Source organism: Hemitrygon akajei, chromosome 22, assembly GCF_048418815.1.
Source record: "Hemitrygon akajei chromosome 22, sHemAka1.3, whole genome shotgun sequence".
In the NCBI taxonomy this organism is placed as follows: domain Eukaryota; kingdom Metazoa; phylum Chordata; class Chondrichthyes; order Myliobatiformes; family Dasyatidae; genus Hemitrygon; species Hemitrygon akajei.
Genome location: NC_133145.1, coordinates 59,935,772 through 59,956,072, shown reverse-complemented (window position 1 = coordinate 59,956,072; position 20,301 = coordinate 59,935,772). Strand labels below are relative to the sequence as shown.

General features: G+C 39.3%; 1 protein-coding gene across 5 annotated transcripts in view; it reads right to left on the bottom strand.

Moving 5' to 3' along the window:
* Positions 1 to 20,301, bottom strand: part of helz (helicase with zinc finger) — a 302,830-nt gene that overhangs the window by 53,374 nt on the left and 229,155 nt on the right. For all 5 annotated transcript variants that reach the window (XM_073026388.1, XM_073026389.1, XM_073026390.1 and 2 more), the window contains 4 exons: positions 19,383 to 19,434; positions 17,841 to 18,025; positions 3,940 to 4,135; positions 251 to 333 (listed from right to left, as the gene is read on the bottom strand). In XM_073026388.1, coding sequence (XP_072882489.1) covers positions 251 to 333; positions 3,940 to 4,135; positions 17,841 to 18,025; positions 19,383 to 19,434 — 516 coding nt within the window. The remainder of the gene's footprint in view (positions 1 to 250; positions 334 to 3,939; positions 4,136 to 17,840; positions 18,026 to 19,382; positions 19,435 to 20,301) is intronic.

Genomic DNA, 20,301 nt, shown 5'->3' with positions numbered 1-20,301 from the left:
ATTAATATTTTATTTTTCCATTGCACTCTGTCAGCCAGCCCACCTCAAGTAACAACAGCAAAGAATCTGCCTGTACTCTAATACTAGGCATTCCATTCACTATCATAGTTGAAAATACAAATATGTAGCCCACTTCATTGACTCCTAAGCTTTGTTCTTTCTCTTTATAAACTTTGAAGCAAGTCAAAAAAGTGTGCTTTCTTAGAAGAGTGCTATATATATATATATATATAAAAAGCCTCTCACAAACCTGTTTTTCTTTGGAGTCAGGTGGTTTCTTCTCAGGAGTCTGAAGCCTATTTTGTTCACTTCTTACACTTGCCTCACTTCTTGCTGGAATTTTTGCGAAGAAGTTGTAATTTTTTTTTACATAAGAAAATCTTGAAAAGTTTACAATAAATTACACATAAATTGCATTATTAGCTATATTTACAGCAGATTCTTCCAGCCAGTTGTTAGTTATTTTCATTATGTATCACATTAATAATTTTAGTAACTTCACTTTCTTCTTTTCTAAAGCCAAACAGAAATTTTTAATTTTCAATTTATCTCTGAAGTTAATCCCCTTTTTTTAGTTCACTATCCTGCAGCTTCTTCGTGGATCAGTCCATTTTTACTTTGCCAGTGGCACTAAAATTATACACATCAGTGACCAAATCTTTCTTGATCATACTGAACGGCAGAGCATGCCTCTACTTCTCCTTCGGTATATCATTTGAGACTCTCTATCAATCACCCTAAGTTCTTTTACTGTATTCAGAATAAGAAAGCTACATTGTACGAATATAAGAAACAGAAAGTTGGCCACGTGGACCCAGCTCCTCCATTCACTAAGATCATGGGTAACTCGACAGCTTTTTGCATCTTTGCTTCACTGCCCATTGCCATCTTACAATTCTCCCTAACCCCAAAGGTCTATTTTAGCCTCCAATATACTTGAAGACATTTATAACCCGCAGAGAAGAAATTACTCTTCATATGTTTCTTAAATTGGCAACCCTTCTCACTGTAATTCTATTCCCACCTGCCCTGATTCTCAATATCCCTGGCTGGAGAAATATCATCAAGGAATCATGTTTCTCAACCCTCTCGTCAGTTTTCAAATCACTGTCCAGTTTTCTAAATACCAGGTAGTATCCCCTTCCGGCTTTTCTCTTGTGCCTCAGGGATGAGGGCTTTCCCTCAGCTATCTTTATTCTGGTTCCTCTCTTATCCCTTCTCTTCTCACCTGCCCATCACCTCCTTCTGGTGCTCCTCCTCCTCTTTCTCCCATGGTCTACTCTTCTCTCCATTTAGATTCGTTCTTCTTCAGCCCTTCACCATCTCCCATCTTCTCACTTCACCCCCTCACATCCACACAACTTGCCCCTCATCTGGCTTCACTTAACATCTGCCAGCTAGTACTCCTTCCCCTCCCCACCTTCTTATTTTGACTTCTTCCCCTTCCTTTCCAGTCCTGATTTAGGGTCTCAACCTGACACATTGACTGTTTGTTCCCCTCCACAGATGCTGCCTGACTTGCTGAGTTCCTGCAGCATTTTGTGTGCTGCCTAATATAGTTGGCTATTGCTCTAACTTCTTCAGCAGTTCTCCCTTGAATTCTAACCTTAAACTTTTCCTTTTATTCATACTTCCTTGCAGCAAAGGCTATAGTGAGTTTCCAGATAGTTCCTGATGTCACTTGAATCTAACTCATCACTGGTCAGGTTTATCCTTTGACTGTATGTGACAAAGTAGTATATAAATTATAACCTTGAAGGAAACAAAAGTGAATCTATCTACAAAATTCAATATCCTTTCATGTGACCCTCCAGTATGAGATTTGACAATGCAAAACCCAGGTCCTACTGACCTTTACCAAATCCATTACAGCTGCTGTATCCTGTTCCCTCACTCTCATTGCAAATTTAATATTTCAGTCTAACTTTCACAGTGTTCTCTTATTTCTCCAGACATCCCCCTGCATCTCAGCTCCACAGATCCCACAGACTTAACACTTCAACCACACCCAAATTTCATTGGTGGCAAAGGGTTCGATCCTCAAAGTCATATTTTCTATTATTCACCTGCACTGCCCTCTCAACTCCACCATCCCAAAAACTTTACTTCCAACTTCCCTCCTGGTGAATTCTCCAAATCTATCTTTATGATTTTGCCTTAGGTCAGCTCTTCAATTGCACTTGGAATGTTTCCTCGATTGCTGATAACAGCCAGTCAATCAGCATGAGGAGAACTTTAACTTCTCAGCTGGTTACACACATGACTATGTCTGTAGAAATGGATTTGAGGATTATTCAAAGTCAGAGTGATAACTGACAATGTATCCACCAACGAGTAGGATATGGGGCTTGGTAAATGACTCACCACAATGTGTCTACTGCTTTGCAGAAAATGTCAATTGAGTCTATTCAGAGGATGAAGGAAACAGAATTCACAACAACACACACAAAATGCTGGTGGAACACAGCAGGCCAGGCAGCATCTATAGGAAGAAGCACTGTCAACGTTTCAGGCCGAGACCCTTTGTCAGGACTAACTGAAAGGAAAGTTACTAAGAGATTTGAAAGTAGTGGGAGGAGGGGGAAATGCAAAATGATAGGAGAAGACCAGAGGGGGTGGGATGAAGCTAGGAGCTGGAAAGGTGTTTGGCAAAAGTGATACAGAGCTGGAGAAGCGGAAGGATCATGGGACGGGAGGCCTTGGGAGAAAGAAAGGGGAAGGGGGGGTGCACCAGAGGGAGATGGAGAACAGGCAGGGTGATGGGCAGAGAGAGAGGGAAAAAAAAACAACTAAATATGTCAGGGATGGGGTAAGAAGGGGAGGAGGGGCATTAACGGAAGTTAGAGAAGTCAATGTTCATGCCATCAGGTTGGAGGCTACCCAGCTGGTATATAAGGTGTTGTTCCTCCAACCTGAGTGGGGATTCATCTTGACAGTAGAAGAGGCCATGGATAGACATATCAGAATGGGAATGGGACGTGGAATTAAAATGTGTGGCCACTGGGAGATCCTGTTTTCTCTGGCGGACTGAGTGTAGGTGTTCAGCGAAATGGTCTCCCAGTCTGTGTCGGGTCTCACCAATATATAAAAGGCCACACCAGGAGCACCGGACGCAGTATACCACACCAGCCGACTCACAGGTGAAGTGTCGCCTCACCTGGAAGGACTGTCTGGGGCCTTGAATGGTGGTGAGGGAGGAAGTGTAAGGGCAGGTGTAGCACTTGTTCCGCTTACAAGGATAAGTGCCAGGAGGGAGATCAGTGGGAAGGGATGGGGGGGACGAGTGGACAAGGGAGTCGCGTAGGGAATGATCCCTGCGTTCTGGGGCCCTGAATGGTGGTGAGGGAGGAAGTGTAAGGGCAGGTGTAGCACTTGTTCAGCTTACAAGGATAAGAATTCACAACAACTTTTGAGCAAATACAAGATACTTTCCCCATAAGTGAAAAGCTGAAGGAAACCTGAATATTAAGTGTATAGATTAATTCCAGCAAGTTACATTGATATAATGTACATAATTCCCAAACCATCTCCATTCCTTCTAACTCTGGTAGTGTCCATATACAGTTTTGAATAATATAGCTGGACTGAATTTTTTTTAAATGGAAATAAGCAGCAAGATAAGATTGATGGGATTGCTCTCAGAGCTGTAATAGACCCAATGAGGTAAACACCCTTTTCCTATATCATAAGAAAATAAAATGTACAATGATCTGAAGTATGCAATCATGTCCAAGATGGATACAGCTAGTTCTGAATAACTACACTGGAAGCACATTTATTTTTCCAAAGAGCTTAATTCTATACGAACATCACTCAACAGCATCTCCAACTGTATATCCTTTAATAAATGCAGAGCTCGAAGGACGTTAGTATCCTTTCTTTTTAAAGGCTGTTGTACATTTTTAAAGGCTCTGGCACTAGATCATTTGTAAAGCTCACCTATTCTGCTTTGTTCGTGCTCCTTCTCAGGATGTTGTTGTCCTATGCCCATTGGTGAATGATGGCCAAGTCCATAAGGGATGGGAGATCCACGTCCGTGTGCCTGCAGCAAGTTCATGTTGTATGCCATAGCTGCCTGATGGCTCATAATGCGAGGATCAACTGCAAAACGGCTTTGGTAACTAGGCCAAGGAACCTGCAAGGATAGACAATCTTAACTAACCAGATCAAATGCTGATTTACTGTGAAAGCCAAGGAAAAATGAAAACACAGACATAGAAGGAAACTATCAATGTATTTAACAATCGACTAGGATGAGAGTCTACATAATTATAAACAAGAGAAAATCTGCAGATGCTGGAAATCCGAGCAACACACACAAAATGCTGGAGGTACTCTGCGGGTCAGGCAGCATCTAGGAAAAGAAAACAAGTCAATGTTTCGGGCCAAAACTCTTCTGCTGATTTCCTCCAGCATTCTGTGAGTGCTTCACTTAAATATTTCTGTTTCAAGTGATTATCACTGTGACTGTCACCCAGAACCTAGAAGAGAGAAAACATCTTCAAGCGCACACCTTTTAGGGTTGTGAGGATAAGAGGAACGAGCAGAAAGAGAAGGAATTGATAGAACACATATTGTCTGATAAATTGAGAGAGCTTGAGCCCCAGGGGATCGGCAGCAAGTGAGGTAACAGAAATTCTGAACTAGACAAGTAAGTGTTTTGTTTGTCATAACCACATTCTAGTCAATAATAACACCATTACTGAAGCAGCACATTCTTACATAAAATCATAAGACACATGAGTAGAAATAGGCTTTTTGGCCCATTGAGGATAAAAGAGACCAGGTGGACAACTCAAGGGAAGAAATCTATCCAATTAAAACAAAAATACAAACAACTGATCGATGTACAGAGTGAAAGAATAGTAAACTGGATCTACAATCCTGTGGTGAGTGGCTCACCAGAAATGCAGCTTATCGATTTATACTATTTTGGTATTAACCAATTAATAATCAACATAAATTAATTACAGGGTATGTCAGCCAATTCTATGTCCAGACGCTTGAGGGAAGAGGATTTTTATTTTATTTTTTTTTAAATTAGTTTTTCTATACATTTTACAAATTAAAAACCCCAAATCCCAATGAGGAACATTAATACAGTGCAAAATTAAGCATACAATGACAATATGCTACAAAGGAAGAGAATTTGACAAAAAAGCACCTAAATTGAAGACAAGTAAACTTAGTATCCTCCCCAAGCCTCACTACACAAAAAAAACCAACTCCAGACCAACCACAACACAATATAGAGTATAAATCAGGACAATCAAACTCCCAGACTGTGAATACACTTAGCAACAGAGGATAATAATGCCTACTACCAGAAAAAAAAGGGAGCTGAAAGCAAGGGACCGAAAAGAAAAAAAAACCCTAGTCAAGAGGAAGGTTATGAAAGTACTCAGGGAAGAGGATTTGACAGTGATTTGAGAAACAAATTACAAGATTTTATGGAGAACAACAAGGAAATGAGACTAACACTATCAAAAAACCCAACATGATCCTAATAGGCTGAATGAGACCACTTTATGATTCTATAATACTGTAGCCAAAGCTTATAAGAAAAAAACTACTTTAAGTATATAGAATAAATGTTTAAAAATGTTTGAAAATTTGGACAGACATAAATTACTTAGCCATAAGGTAGTCTTACAAGTCTTTAACAGAAGTAACCAATGCTCTGGGTGTCATTTCTAGAAAAATAGGTCAAAAAAGGTGAGGGGTTCTATGAAATTTACAACTCTTGTAAATACTGTGACACATATTATAAAATGATGGGACTGGAAATAATGGCTTATACTTATCAGGCTGGAATCCTGCACTTTCCACACAAAAAGGGACCTTTTAAAAGAAAATGATTGGACAAACGATGATAAATAGAGTATCATCACACAGCATGGAAACAATCCCTTTGGCCCCAACTAGAGCACACTAACCAAGATTTCCATCCAAGCTAACTCCATTTAGTCCATTTCCTCCTAAACCAGGGGTTCCCAACCTGGGGTCCACTAAGCCTTGACTTAATGGTATTAGTCCATGGCAAACTTTTGAAAAAAAGGTTGGGAACTCCTGCTTGCAAGTGTCCCTATCCATGTACCTATCCAAATAACTTTTAAATGTTATTAATGTACCTGCCTCAACCACTTCCTCTGGCAGCTTATTCTAAATACTGACCAGCCACTGGGCAGAAACATTGCCCCTCAGGTTCCTATTAAATTTTCCCTCCCTCACCTTAAATCTCTGCCCTCTAGTTCTTGATTCCCCAACCTTAAATAAAAGACTGTGTACTCATTCTATCTACGTTCTTCATAAGCACCAAAATCTTATTATAGGGCAGCAACAGAGGATGTGTTTGCATTTCTGATACATGGTTTGATGTGAACACTGAAGCTCATATCCTGATTAAAAACTATAGAAGATTTTTAGAACTATAGATTTATTGATATACAAATCTAGATCTGCAGTTCTTTAAAATCCTGATTAGACCACACTTGGAATATTGTGTTTAATCTGTTCACCTATTTATAGGAAGGATGTAGAAGCTCTACAGATTTACCAGGATGTTGCTTGGATTAGAGAGCACGTCTTATTGGGCTGGGTTGCACAAACAAGGGCTTTTCTCTTTGGAGGAAAGAAGGATGGGAGGTGACTTCAGAGAGGTGTACAAGATGATGAGAGGTGTAGATTCAGTAGATATCCAGAGATTTTTCCCCCCAGGGCAGAAATAGCAAATACAAGAAGGCAAATTTTTAAGCTAATTGGAGAAAAATATAGTGGGGATGTCAGAGTAGGTTTTTTTCCCCCACAGTGAGTATGTGGATTGCCCTGACAGAGGTGCTAGCAGAGGAAGATACATCAGAGGTATTTTCAAAACTCTTAGACGGGCACATGGATGATGGAAAAATGGAGGGCTATGCAAGAGGGAAGTTAGATTACCCTTAGAGTAAGTTAAAAGGTTGGGACAATATTGTGGACTGTTCTTTTATAGTGTTCTTTGCTCTATTTAAGAAAGGTAAACAGTCTTAGATTGCTTTTCTAACTGAAAATTTAACAGTTGTAGAAACAAATGATCTTAGTACACTAGCTACAGCTGAATTTATTAGCATTTAATTAGTTCAAACCAATGGCTTGAAATTAATCTCCACACTTGCTAAAGACTCCAGGACAAGGAGCCTCTTGTAATGAAGGATTCTGGGCACAAATTAGTGAAGCATCTGGACTCTGATTATTCTGAACTGGATCAATGCCACTAGAACAGGAAAAAATACATGAGGAGAACAGCAGGAATGCCAGCGGGTCGAGAGAGAGAGAGTGAGAGAGAATGAGAGACAGAGAGAGAGTGAGAGAGAATGAGAGACAGAGAGAGAGAGAGAACGTGTGCACGCACAATAAAACCAAATCATAATATGCTTTATATAAATGAAAACAAGTGAAACACGAAGAGTATCTGGATTATTTATATTGTAAGGAATTTTAATTCCATGACACCCATTCCGGCACCCATAATATTAATCAGAAATAGGAATATCAAATTATGCCACTTTTATGAACCTAGCTGTGGACAAATCTACATTTTCTATGATTACACCACATAACGAAGATCTAATCCACTAGGATGGCCTGGGTGGATGTATGATAGTACTGGCTTGCTGTCTGCGAAGTTCTGAACTCAAACTAAGTTCTAATCCCTATCTAATATAGATAGTACGCTCTCTAAAGTGAGTTTATATTGTAGCCACCTACTCTTCAAAGGCTAGATAACTTTCTTGTTTATCCTCTATGTTGTGTTTAGCTACCAATATCCACATTTAGATAGTGAGTCACCCCCTCCCTACCAAACACAGTACATTTATTTTTAGTGATATACATTTAAATTTAGATAAAATTCTTAAAGCACATTCAAAGCGCCCAGAGGATTTCTATCTTATAGTAGGTTTCCTTTCTAAATTCTAAAACACAAAGGATTTCCAAAACACAGGTACAATTCCTATAAACTAAAAAGACATACCATCAAGTTGCAGATGAGCAACCTGACCATCGCAGGAATTGAAGGGAAAGGAATGGATTCTAGTCACCTTGTCTTTCTGTCATTCTTCTTGCCATTCTTTTATCATTCCTAACAAGGTGACTGCTCCCTTTTTCTAGATACCCAAAAATAATGCTGCGATCACTGAATCTCTGATTGATAGATCAGCTATTTGATGTGCTGAGTGATAGTATCAGTCTGGTTTGCAGACTTCCTTAGCCTGTGTTGTCTGCTTTGATGCAGGCCCATAACTGTGTTGTCTTACACTGCACCTCTTCAACAGCCAGCCCCGTGCTGTGGGCTCTACAAACAGTGCTGTTTGTTTGCAATGCTGTCCTTATTGAACAAAGGAATATTGGTTTGGTGTTTAACTTACTCAAAAACAATTATTTGATACCCTGGAAGAGTCAACTGCTGTGTTAGAAAGCTGAACTTGGCTAAAGGGCCTCCCAGGCCCTGGACAGTAAATATCCACCACAGATGGAAGAGTACATGGATGATTTCTCACAATACTTCTCATTGAGCATTTGAGTAGCTTGTCTTTGGAACTTATTTTTCATTTAAAAGTGGTAAAATGAAAGTGACTATGATCACAATGCATTATTAATGAGATATGAGAAAAGATATATACAATTTAAGTATATTTTCCTGCTAAATGTCACATTTAATATTTTGTACAGTGAAACAAGAAGGTGTTCCTGTCATAGGTCATAATCAAAACAAGAAAGCATGTGTGAGTGAGAAACACATACACACGTGTACTATTTGCTGCCCACTTCTCTATTTTACCCTCTCAGCTTCTAGTGTGGTTCACATTAAATAGTATACTGAATCATCTGTCATTAACTTGCTGAAAACAGATCACCTGAGTCTTTATGGCTGAGTATTTCTTTGAACATTACTTGCGAAGCCTTATCCAGCATTTAATCAAAAGAATTCCTCATAAATATTGAGGCCATAAGACATAGCAGCAGAATTAGGCCATATGGCCCATCAAGTCTGCTCCATCATGGCTGATTTATTATCCTCCTAATCCCATTCTCCTGCTTTTTCCCCGTAACCATTGATACCATTACAAATCAAGAACCTATCAATATGCATTTAAATATACCTAATGACTTGGCCTCCACAGCCATCTGTGGCAATGAATTGCAGAAATTCACCACCCTATGGCTAAAGAAATTCCTCTTCATCTCTGTTCTAAAGGGGTGTCCTGGGATTCTGAGGCTGTATCCTCTGGTATTTTGAAAATGTAATGTGTATTTCAGCAGTTAATAATCTGCTGTATAATAATCTTTCCCTTTCTCTGCCATTTCTCTAAAGAAATCCTGCAATATGATTAAGGACTTCAATTACAATTATAAACTCATCATTTAGAAACTGATCCTAGCATGTTTGTTAATGTTCATTCAAGACTCAATTTCACATTGTGCTTTTGGAGGTTATATGCTTGAGAATAGCAGGCAAGTTGTAAAAGACATTAACACAAGAGATTTTGCAAATGCTGGAAATCTGAGTAACGCACACAAAATGCTTGGGGAACTCAACAGGTCAGGCAGCATATACGGAGTGAAGTAAACAGTCAATGTTTCAGGCTGAAACCTTTCAACAGGACACATCACAAGCTCTGATGAAGGGTCCCTACCGAAATGTCGACTGTCTGACCCGCTGAGCTCTTTCAGTATTTTGTGTGAGTTGCAAAAAAAAAACCATACATAGTACCTTTTCTGCACCAAGCAGTCTTGGCAGATTAAATGCATTCCAACAATCCTTCCACAATTTCTAACTCTGCATTGCTACCCCCATCTTCAGAAGCAAATATGTCTGGTTCTTTAACATTCAACATTTTACCAGTTTTTGTGTGGTAAACAATATCAGAGAAACACCACAAACCGTCATTACATGAATTCCAATGCTGAAGTTGAACCATCAGTAAATAGGATCCTGACTTCTGAATCAAATTGAGGATTAGCATATTCAGTGGCAAAAGAGTAGCACAGTCAGGCATTGTTGCACTAAACAGGCAATTTGAAAAGGTTATTTGTCATCATTTTCATTTTGCAAAATAATTAAATGTGCAGCCACTAATAAGTGTGTGTGTGTCTCTCTCTCTCTCTCTCTCTATATATATATATGAGAGTGAGAGAGAGAGTGAGTGAGAGACAGAGTGAGAGAGAGAAAACATACCCGGTAGTTGAAGAGGCCAAGTATCTTGGGAGTTTAACCTTTCACAGCAAAATATGTCCAACAGTTTCTTATTTTCTATCCCTTTATAAAATATTAAACATTTTTTGCCTATCATGCTGTTTCTGTAACTTGATTTCCATGGCACACAAGCTAAACTATCATTCATAGCTTGAACATCACTAATAGTCTGTCCTCTTTCAACCAGTTTGATGTCACGGTCAAGAAAACTCATTCAATGCCTCTACTTGTTCAGAGGCTAAAGAAATTCAACATGTCCTGTCAACCCTTACCAATTTTTACTGATATACCACAGAAAGCATCCTATCTGGAGGCATCACAGCTTGGTATGACAAATGCTATGCCTGTGACTACAAGAAACTACACAAAATCACAGACAGAGCTAAGCGTACCATGGCAATCAGTAATCCCTCTCTGCCCCCACCCCACCCCAAGGTCTTTTCTCATTGCCTCAATCAACTAGCCAGGATAATCAAAGATAGTTGAGGGGTAATAACCTTTCCTAAACCTGGTGGTATGGGTCTTGAGACTTTTGTACCTTCTTCCTGATGGCAACATTGAGAAGAGAGCACATCCTGGGTGGTAGTAGTCCACAATGATCGATGCTGCTTTCCTGTGAGTGCTGTGTAGATGTAACTTTTATTTATTATTTTAATTATTGGGATATAGCGTGGAGAAGGCCCTTCAGCCACACTAGCCAGCAATCCCCCAATTTAATTCTAGCCATGGGACAATTCTGACTTCTGAGTATTACTGGAGGTGATAGTATGATATTTATCACAACAGGTAAATTCTGGTAACCTTGCTCACTTGAGCTTGTGCAAAAGGGAACGGTAACTCTACATTAAGCTAGAAGATCAATGAGAACCCAAATTCAGATTCTGGAACTGAATGAGTTAATCCAGAGCAGCTGTAAAAACCAATTTACTCATTACCAGGTCAGGGGAATCCTGAATGGAGTCAGTAATCCTTGTTAGGGATGGCTCTCTGTGATTCTAGAAGCGGATTAGATGTGTTTGTGATATCAAGATGGCACCACACTGCAATATCTGTTGAGGCTGTGGCTCAGACAGTTGTTTACTTTTAGTTTTGTAGGGATGGTTTCAGGGAGTTAGGGTTTAGGGGCAGGGATGAAGAGGCGTTATTGCTCTGGGCACTCAATTGCAGGAGTCAATGATCCGCTGTCAAAGGCCAGTTCATTGGTAGTAAGGATGAAGAACAGAGATCCCCATGATCAAGGACCACGGTGAGCAGACCCTGTGTTGAGGCTTGGTAAGGGCGGGGTAGAATTGCTTTTGTTGTCCTGCTGAACATTGTGAACATGCTGTCTTTGCGCCAGAATGTGTAGCAACACTTGCAGGCTACACCTAAGCTCATCCTTGGGTTGTGTTGGTTGTTAATGAAAACAATACATTCACTGTATGCTTTATTGTACAAATGAATCTGAATCCGATGATGACTGAATGACTGACTGATGCTTTATGCCCAAACTGAAAGATATCAATCCTGAGAGAAGAAATTAGAGAAGAACTACAGTTCTCTGACAAATTCCAATGTTGAAATAGCTTCAACATTTTCTGCAGTAATTCCTCTGAGCGCTACTTTAATAAAGTATTTCAGCATGAATATTTTAGAAGTATGCTATGTCACTTCGTTTTTCAAATTTTCAGATAAGAGCTGCCATACTGCATCAGAGTAAAACCCGCCCGCTGCTGAAAGTACTGGGCTCTGCAAAACCAATAAAGGCAATTTTGCTAATTTTAGAAAGATTTTCTGCTCGACTTCCAATTGAGGCAGCAGAGCGTGGTCTTGTGCAAATGTTACCGACAAACCTCAAGTACTTTGGCTAGCTGTTCCATAACTGGTGCATACAGATGATTTCAGAGGAAGCTTGTATGCAACATACACTCAGCGGCTCCTGTACCTGATAAAGTGGCCACTGAGTGTACGTTTGTGGTCTTCTGCTGCTGTAGCCCATCTACTTCAATGTTCGACATGTTGTACGTTCAGAGATGCTCTTCTGTATACCAATGTTTTAACGCATGGTTATTTGAGTTACTGTCACCTTCCTGTCAGCTTCAACCAGTCTGACCACTCACATTAACAAGACATTTTTGCCCATAGAATTGTGGCTCACTGGATTAAAAAAAATTCAGACCATTCTCTCTAAACCCTAGAGACTGTTATATGTGAAAATCCTAGGAGATTAACAGTTTCTGAGATATTCAAACCACTCCATCTGGCACCAACAATTATTCCACAATCAAAGTTACTTAGATCACATTTCTTCCCATTCTGATGTTTGGTTTGGACAACATCTAAACCTCTTGACCATGTCTGCATGCTTTTTGAGTTGCTACGTCATGAGTGCCTGATTAGATACTTGCATTAACAGGTGTACCGGTGTATCTAATAAAGTGCATAAATTGCAGTTTCTTTAATTGAAGGTCAACAAAGCATCCCTTATAAATGCTATTTACTGGTAATGGAAGTTGCTCTTGTGAGAACTGTGAATCATGATGTAGGTGTTTAACCTTGAACTCAAGTCAATACAAATGAAGACTTGGAGAATCGTCTGTCAAGAGTCTGAACTAAAAGTATGTCCAGCTGATATAATGGAAAGATCAGTAAACATGGATACTCTCTATCAAGAGCGCTGCAATAAATTGGTCATCTAACTTCAAGTAACAGTAATGAGTGCAGAAAATTCAGGAGCAGCAGGAGAATAAAGTGCATCATCAGCCCCAAGCAATGACTACTTCCGGTAAAGCAAACTTATTTATTCCTGTAGTGTGTTCCAAGTGTGAGTGGACATAAGGAGTAACAATTCACTATATAGTTATTCCTCATCATAGATAAACTGCAGTTGATGTACTTCAGCAAACATACAACTTAGCTGGAAAGATAAGCTAATGAAATTTCAAGTCAATTCCTTTCAGTGCCTTTGGTCATAAGCATTAATCAGCCTGAACAGGGAGCAAATAGATGTCTCACTGTCAGTAGAAACCTCTGCAATAAATGCTTTAAATATACAGACCAAGAGCAGCACAATAAATTAATAATATTTGACCCCGTGATTAAAATACCGTCAACATATTTGCTAAATTAGCAGAGGAAAACATAACTAGAGATTCATGCTGGTAAACTGCAGATGGATTTGACCACAATGTTCTTGTTGATCATCATTTTCACAGTGGGATAAAAATCTTATCACTGATAAGTCCAAATCCCCCAGCGCCTGAAATCACACTGTCCTCCATTGGTGCTGGCAGAAGAAACATTCTCGTAGTCTCTCATCAGGTATCCTTGCTCTCTCTCCCACTTTTGGCAGGTTTCTCATCCAGATAGCCTCACTTTGTTTCTCCACCAGCTTCTATACTGTCCAAGAACAGTTACTATCCTACAAGTATCAGGCAATTGAACAAAAGGGGATAATAGAGTTGACGTGGATAGGCTTTTTCCATTGAGAGTAGGGGAGATTCAAACAAGAGGACATGAGTTGAGAGTTAAGAGGCAAAAGTTTAGGGGTAACACGAGGGGGAACTTCTTTACTCAGAGAGTGGTAGCTATGTAGAACGAGCTTCCAGTAGAAGTGGTAGAGACAGGTTCGATTTTGTCATTTAAAAAAAAAATTGGATAGGTATATGGACAGGAAAGAAATGGAGGGTTATGGGCTGAGTGCAGGTAGGTGGGACTAGGTGAGAGTAAGTATTCGGCACGGACTAGAAGGGCCGAGATGGCCTGTTTCCGTGCTGTAATTGTTATTTGGTTATATAGTTATAACTCAACTTGCCCATCTATTGAGATGTTACTACAGCCAATGATTTCACTTTAAGGACTCTTTATCTCCTTATCTCAAGTTCTTGTTATTTATCAGTATTTATCTATTTATTTATTTATGTATGTATGTATGTATGTATGTATATATATTTGCATTTACACAGTTTGTTTTTGTACTCTGGATGGTCTTTCTTTGATCTGTTAAGTTAGTATTCTATAGATTTGCTGAGTATGCCCACAGGAAAATGAATCTCAAGGTCATATATTGTGAGATGTATGTACTTTGATAATAAAATTTACTTAGAACTTGAAACAGTTCTCATCCTCAGTGACTTGCGCCTCAACTTGCTTAACCTTATTATCTATTGGTTAAAACTCTGTCCAAATAAGATCTCCTATCATTCTACCTTGCCAATCCACAGGATTTTGCAAATAAATGCTTCTTTTTTTTTCACATCCCTCACCAACCATGTCAGCATTTCCCTTGAAATCTAACTTATTTCAGATTCTAGAAAAATACATCCTCAAGTGGCTTATAATGGTACTTTCATATTCAGTTCAACCTTGTGGTATTCTAAAGCTGTTAAACATTGAACAGCACAGCACAGGAACAGCTCCCTCATCCCACCATGTTGTGCTGAACTAATTCAGTTAATGAAGCATAATTAATCTAATCCCTCCTGCCTGAACATTGTCCATATCCCTCCATATTGTCATGTGCCTTCACATGCAATCACTCCCTCATCTTTATGTCCTTGGTCTGCAATAAAAAAAACCCTTGCACTCAGTTCTGGCTGAACATGTTATTTTCACCTCTTCATTTCCAGGAGATGCTGCCCAAATTGTTTAACCCTCCACAGCCAGAGCTGACTGCACCTCTGGGCTTTCCTTTTTGGCAGAGAGACTTGTATAATCTTGGAATCAAAGAGCAACATTTGATTTTTCTCCATACTGCTCGCTGCTGCCCACAACAATTGCATCCACAAAAACACGAGGAGTTTATGGACAGGCAACTGAAGTAAACATAGTCTATTTAATCACTTCTGCCAAGACCCTCATTTCTTGTCCTTCAAATCAGGCTTCATGTAATATTTCTCCTTGCTCTAGCCCTCAACACACATCACTCTATTTTCCACTTGCTCTCTCCAAATTTGCCGTCAATAAGCCATAGCTTGTGCTCCATGTACCTCATCCTCATTTAATTGGTGAACAAAATTCTGGCTCCCATATCCATATTAGGTGATGTGGGAACCAGGAGGCACAGTTTTTCCAAAGCTGCCGTCACCCAACTCCTCAGAGGCCAAACCTTGATCTGTATAACCTCGGATAATTACACCCCCCAATTTCCATTTCCAGCCCCCCCCCCCACCCCCCAGTGCTGCAGTCAATCCAGGCAGTGGAATGCTCAGCAAGTTGGCCAACAAAATCTGCATCACCTGGAAATGAAGAGGTGAAGTTGACGTGTCAGGCAAACATCCAGAATGAGATGACCCTCCTCAGTAACATACTGGCTCCGTAGAAAATCATCTAGAGAAGTGACATCATGTCAAACTCTATAAACTACAATGCTGTTCTTGTCCCTCTGCAGTCTATGTTATCACATACCGCAGCCAGCATCCATTCATGGAGAAGCCAAACTTCTGATTAAATAACAAGGAGTATTTTTGGACCCTCAATCGAATGCCATTCCTCTGATCTCCAAATCTAGCCCCTCCCTAGCTGCTGCTGCAGTCTGGACTAAACTGCTGGTGATCTTGGTGACCTATTTTCCCAAACTGAGATTCTGACCTTATATACCCTTCCATCCTCTACTTGCTCTGTAACATCACAGGTTTACCTCCACCTGGTGAAACTCTCACTTCCACCTTTGTTATCTTCAGGCTTGACTTTTGTATTGCTCTCATAAAAATTAAATAACAGACACTGTGGCAAAGTGCTCCATCTCCCGTGTCCACTCCACCATTCACATCAAAGAGTCCACCCACTATGCATTCTCTCTTCTCATTCATCAAATTGGGTAGGAGGTACAGAAGCCAGAAGTCCCACAAGACTGGGTTCAAGAATAACTACTCTCCTTCAACCATTTAGTTCTTGAACCAATAAGCAGAACCCTCATCATCACAGTTAAGCATCACTCGACTACTTTGCACCAACATAGGCTATATTTTACTTTGTTCTAATGGTATTTTCTTGCAAAAATTGTGCATAATTATGTTTAATTTAGGTTTTTCTTGTGAATGCTGCTTATAGGATGCCAAGTGCCTGTGATGCTGCAGAAATTACGCTTTTCATTGGACCTGCACGCACAAGACTTGTGTATCTTACAATAAACTCAACTTTGACCCACTCTGTACGTTCTATCTTCCTTCCTCTCCCAAAAGGCAGAACATGCAAAAGCCTGAAATCTCATACCGCCAGGCTCAAGGGCAACTTTTATCCCACTGCTAAAACTATTGAGCCATCTCCTAGTATGATAACATGGACTCTTGGTATATTAGATAATAATAATAATAATCCAATTTACTAATTAAACGAAATTCAACAAGGTGAAAGCTTGTAATTGCCAAAAAGGTTTTTATTTTAAAACAGAATTAGTAGTTCATATTTTGCCTAGAGCTTTCATATTTCAGAACAGTTTGTAATCTTACTCTAAAAAGGGAGGGGGTGTTAAAGGAATTTCATGTTTTTAGACTTCTCAGCAGATGGATAAATGTTGGGAGTAAGGTCAAAAGATGATTTTAATGATTTGGATAAACCATTTATGTATATTATTGTGCCAAAATGCACCAAAAAATCACCAATAAAATTAGAAATACATAGATCACTGAACAGTACACACAATATTGTGCCGACCTACTCCTAGATCAATCTAACTCTTCCTTACCACAATGCCTCCCACTTATCTTTTATCCATGTGCCGAACAGTCTCTTAAATGTCCCTAATGTATCTGCTTCTACCACCACCTCTGGCAGTGTTTCCACACACACACCACACTCTGCAAAAAAAATACACAGAACTACCTCTGATGTCCCCCCCCTCCTATACTTTCATCCAAGCACTTCAAAATTATGCCCTTCTGCATTAGCCATTTCTGGCCTGGGAAAAAGACTTTGGCTATCCATTCTTATTATCTTTTACACCTCTATGAAGTCACCTCTCATCCTCGCTTGCTCCACAGATAAAAGACCTAGCTTGCTCAAACTCTCCTCATATAACATGCTCTCTAATCCAGGCACCATACTGTGGCCAGAATATCTCAATGGGAAGTGGTATAATTAATTTTTATCCTATTCTTCTTGTAGTTAAGTGTGAACTGCACTTCATTGTAATTAATTTGTGTTTAATAATTCACTCAAATCTCCTGTCTGCATAAAGCATGTTCCAGATTAGACTTGAAGCTCCATTTCAAGTGCTTTCCTGTTAATGTCTCACAGTTCATCTGTACTGGTTCTTGCTGGTAACAGCACTGCCTGTCCTATACAGCAGTCAACAACAATATACCACCTTGCTGTCTAGGCCTCAAATCAGCTCAAAGAAACTGTCAATCAACAAACATTTCAGGGCTACTGAAAATCACCAGAAAAAGGATGTTTAAACAGCATTTTAATAAAATATGTCTTCGTTTCAGACAGCTACATAAGTGTATTTACCCAACCAAATGATTAGTACATAAATATTTTAAGCCAAGAATGTTGCAGTACCCATGCTCCAATAACTAATTCAGTTTGAAATTAATTCAGCAGTAGGAAAAATAAATCAAGATAGAAGAAGTTAGCACAATTATGATTATAATTCTATTTGATCAATTCAGGAAATGAAAATACTTACTGGCAAAGGCACAGACATCACCATGTTTCCACCATAGACAGCAGGCACGTATAGGATACTAGTCCCAGTGTGTGGATCTATCCGTTGGACAGGACTTGGAGATTTACCAAGGGCTGAATGAGATCCAAGAGGAGGGGTATAGGCTCGCATGGGGTTCCCAATTATCACTGTTGAATTAGGTTGAACTGTGAATTGTAAAATTTGAATAGATTAACTTCAGAAATATAACCAACACTTGAGCTTTCTTAATCTTTGTAGTGCAATTGCTTATAACCATCATACTGGAAGAGACACAGATCCTTTCCATGAGGATACTTTAATTGATTACCTGCACAATATAGTGATGTGTAAAGCAACAGAATAATCACATTCTAAAAAAAGTCTACATCCTTTTGCCAATCTATTCATTGTTCTGCATTAATGTTGAATTTCCCCATGGGGATGAATAAAGTATCTATCTATCTATCTATAAGCCCTTGTTCATCAACTAGTGAAATTCCTCCCTTTCTATTCCCTGCCCAGTCACGGGGATCAAAGATAATGCACAGTGGATACCATGCACATTGCTCAATGCTGGGTGGAGCTTCTAAGCGAATTTTCTTCCACAAAAAAAATTAACTCAATTATTGTCTACCTACCTTCCCACATGTGGAGGTTCATTTAATTTCAATATTTCAATTTAATGGATATAAGAAATGAAAACTACAGATGCCAGAAATTTGAAATAAAAGCAGAAAATGCTGGGAAAGCTCAGCAGATCAGGCACATCTGCGGAAAGCGAAGCAATTAACATTCCAGGTCAAAGCCGATTCATCAAAAATGAGAAAGATTCTGATGAAAGGTCCTAGATCTGAAATATTAACTGTGTCTCTCTCCACAGATGCTGCCTGACATACTGAACTTTTTCAACATTTTTAAATTACTTTCATTTTGATATTTATTAGATAAATACCCCCTTTGCCCAATTCCACTTCCTCCCTGAGCTCCTTAAAGCAACAGATCTTGAAGTGCGAACCCAAAAACTTGACCGTTCTCTAAATCCTTGCTTGTGAAAGCCTCATGAGGCTCAATAAGGGTGTCACAAGAATGCTGAACCTGTGCTCATCTAGAACACCCATGTGGGTCCTCTCAGAAGGCAACTGTGGGACAACAATGAGAAACAAAAACTGACAACAAATTGTGCTTTAGATAGTTTAGGACAAATCTGGGGCACTGACATTGTTAGAAGCCCAGATATTAGATAAAGATTCCTTTACTGGGTCAGAATACTCTTGTTCATTTTAGAAAGGCCCTATACAATGGCAACTGTTTGCTAGAATTTTGAAATTTCATCCTTAGATAATAACAAATTACATTCATTCAGCATCACACGTGTGCTATAACAGAGCATGAACAAGCATCAAGCATCATTATTTTTTTTCACGCCATTTTTGTAAACAAATGATCATATAGCTTGGAAAAAGAGACCTAAAGCTTTGAAAAATGTTACTTTACAGTAGATATGTTATTTAATTATATAACAAAAATGCATGGTTGACTTACCAAACCCATCTGTCGAAAGGTGGTCGCCCTGATTATGGTGATGGCCTTTATTCTATAAATAAAACAACAAGGTCACAATCAATATTCTAAGGTTAATAGTAAAATCTGTTTGCATGCTTGCTACGGTCTGTGATATTTATAAAACTGTTTCCCGAGTCCACTGAACACAATTTATAGAGATGTATTTTTCAATGAACTGTCCCCTGTACTCTAGTTTGACTCAAAGAATTAGTTACATATAGGATGAAAAACTATTTATTTGCAAAATGTGATGTAGGAATAAACATTATCTCAAGCTGTACCATCATATACTGTGTACTTCAGAAATGAGTAAATTTTAAGCACAGGCTTAATAATTGCTTACAAAATAAAGTCCCTTTCCAGTCCAGATGAAGGGCCTCAGCCCATCACATCTGCTCTGTCTTCCATAATGGCTGATATACTATCCCTTTCAACCCCATTCTCTTGCCTTCTCCCTTGACACCCTTTAATTCCCTCCCTAATCAAGAACCTATCAAACTCCACTTTAAATATTCTCAATGACTTAGCTTCAACGCTGTCTATATCAATGAATTCCACAGATTCATTACCCTCTGGCAACAGAAATTTACCCTCACCTCTGTTTTAAAGCGACAAAATTTTAATCCCTTCCACCGATGCTGCCTGACTTGCAGTGTTCATCTGGAACTTTGTGTGTGTTGCTTAGAATATATTACATTTGAGAGTATAAAAGAAAGAAAGATTATTTTCTATTGATACAATGTGGTCATCATTGTGAAGACTAGCATTACCAACCAACATTAATTCCCCTTTGTTCAAGGCAAATCAACTCCCTGACTGCTGCAGTCCATGTCACTTTCAGAAGAATGAGGGGTGACCTCACTGAAACCTATTGAATGGTGAAAGGCCTTAACAGGGT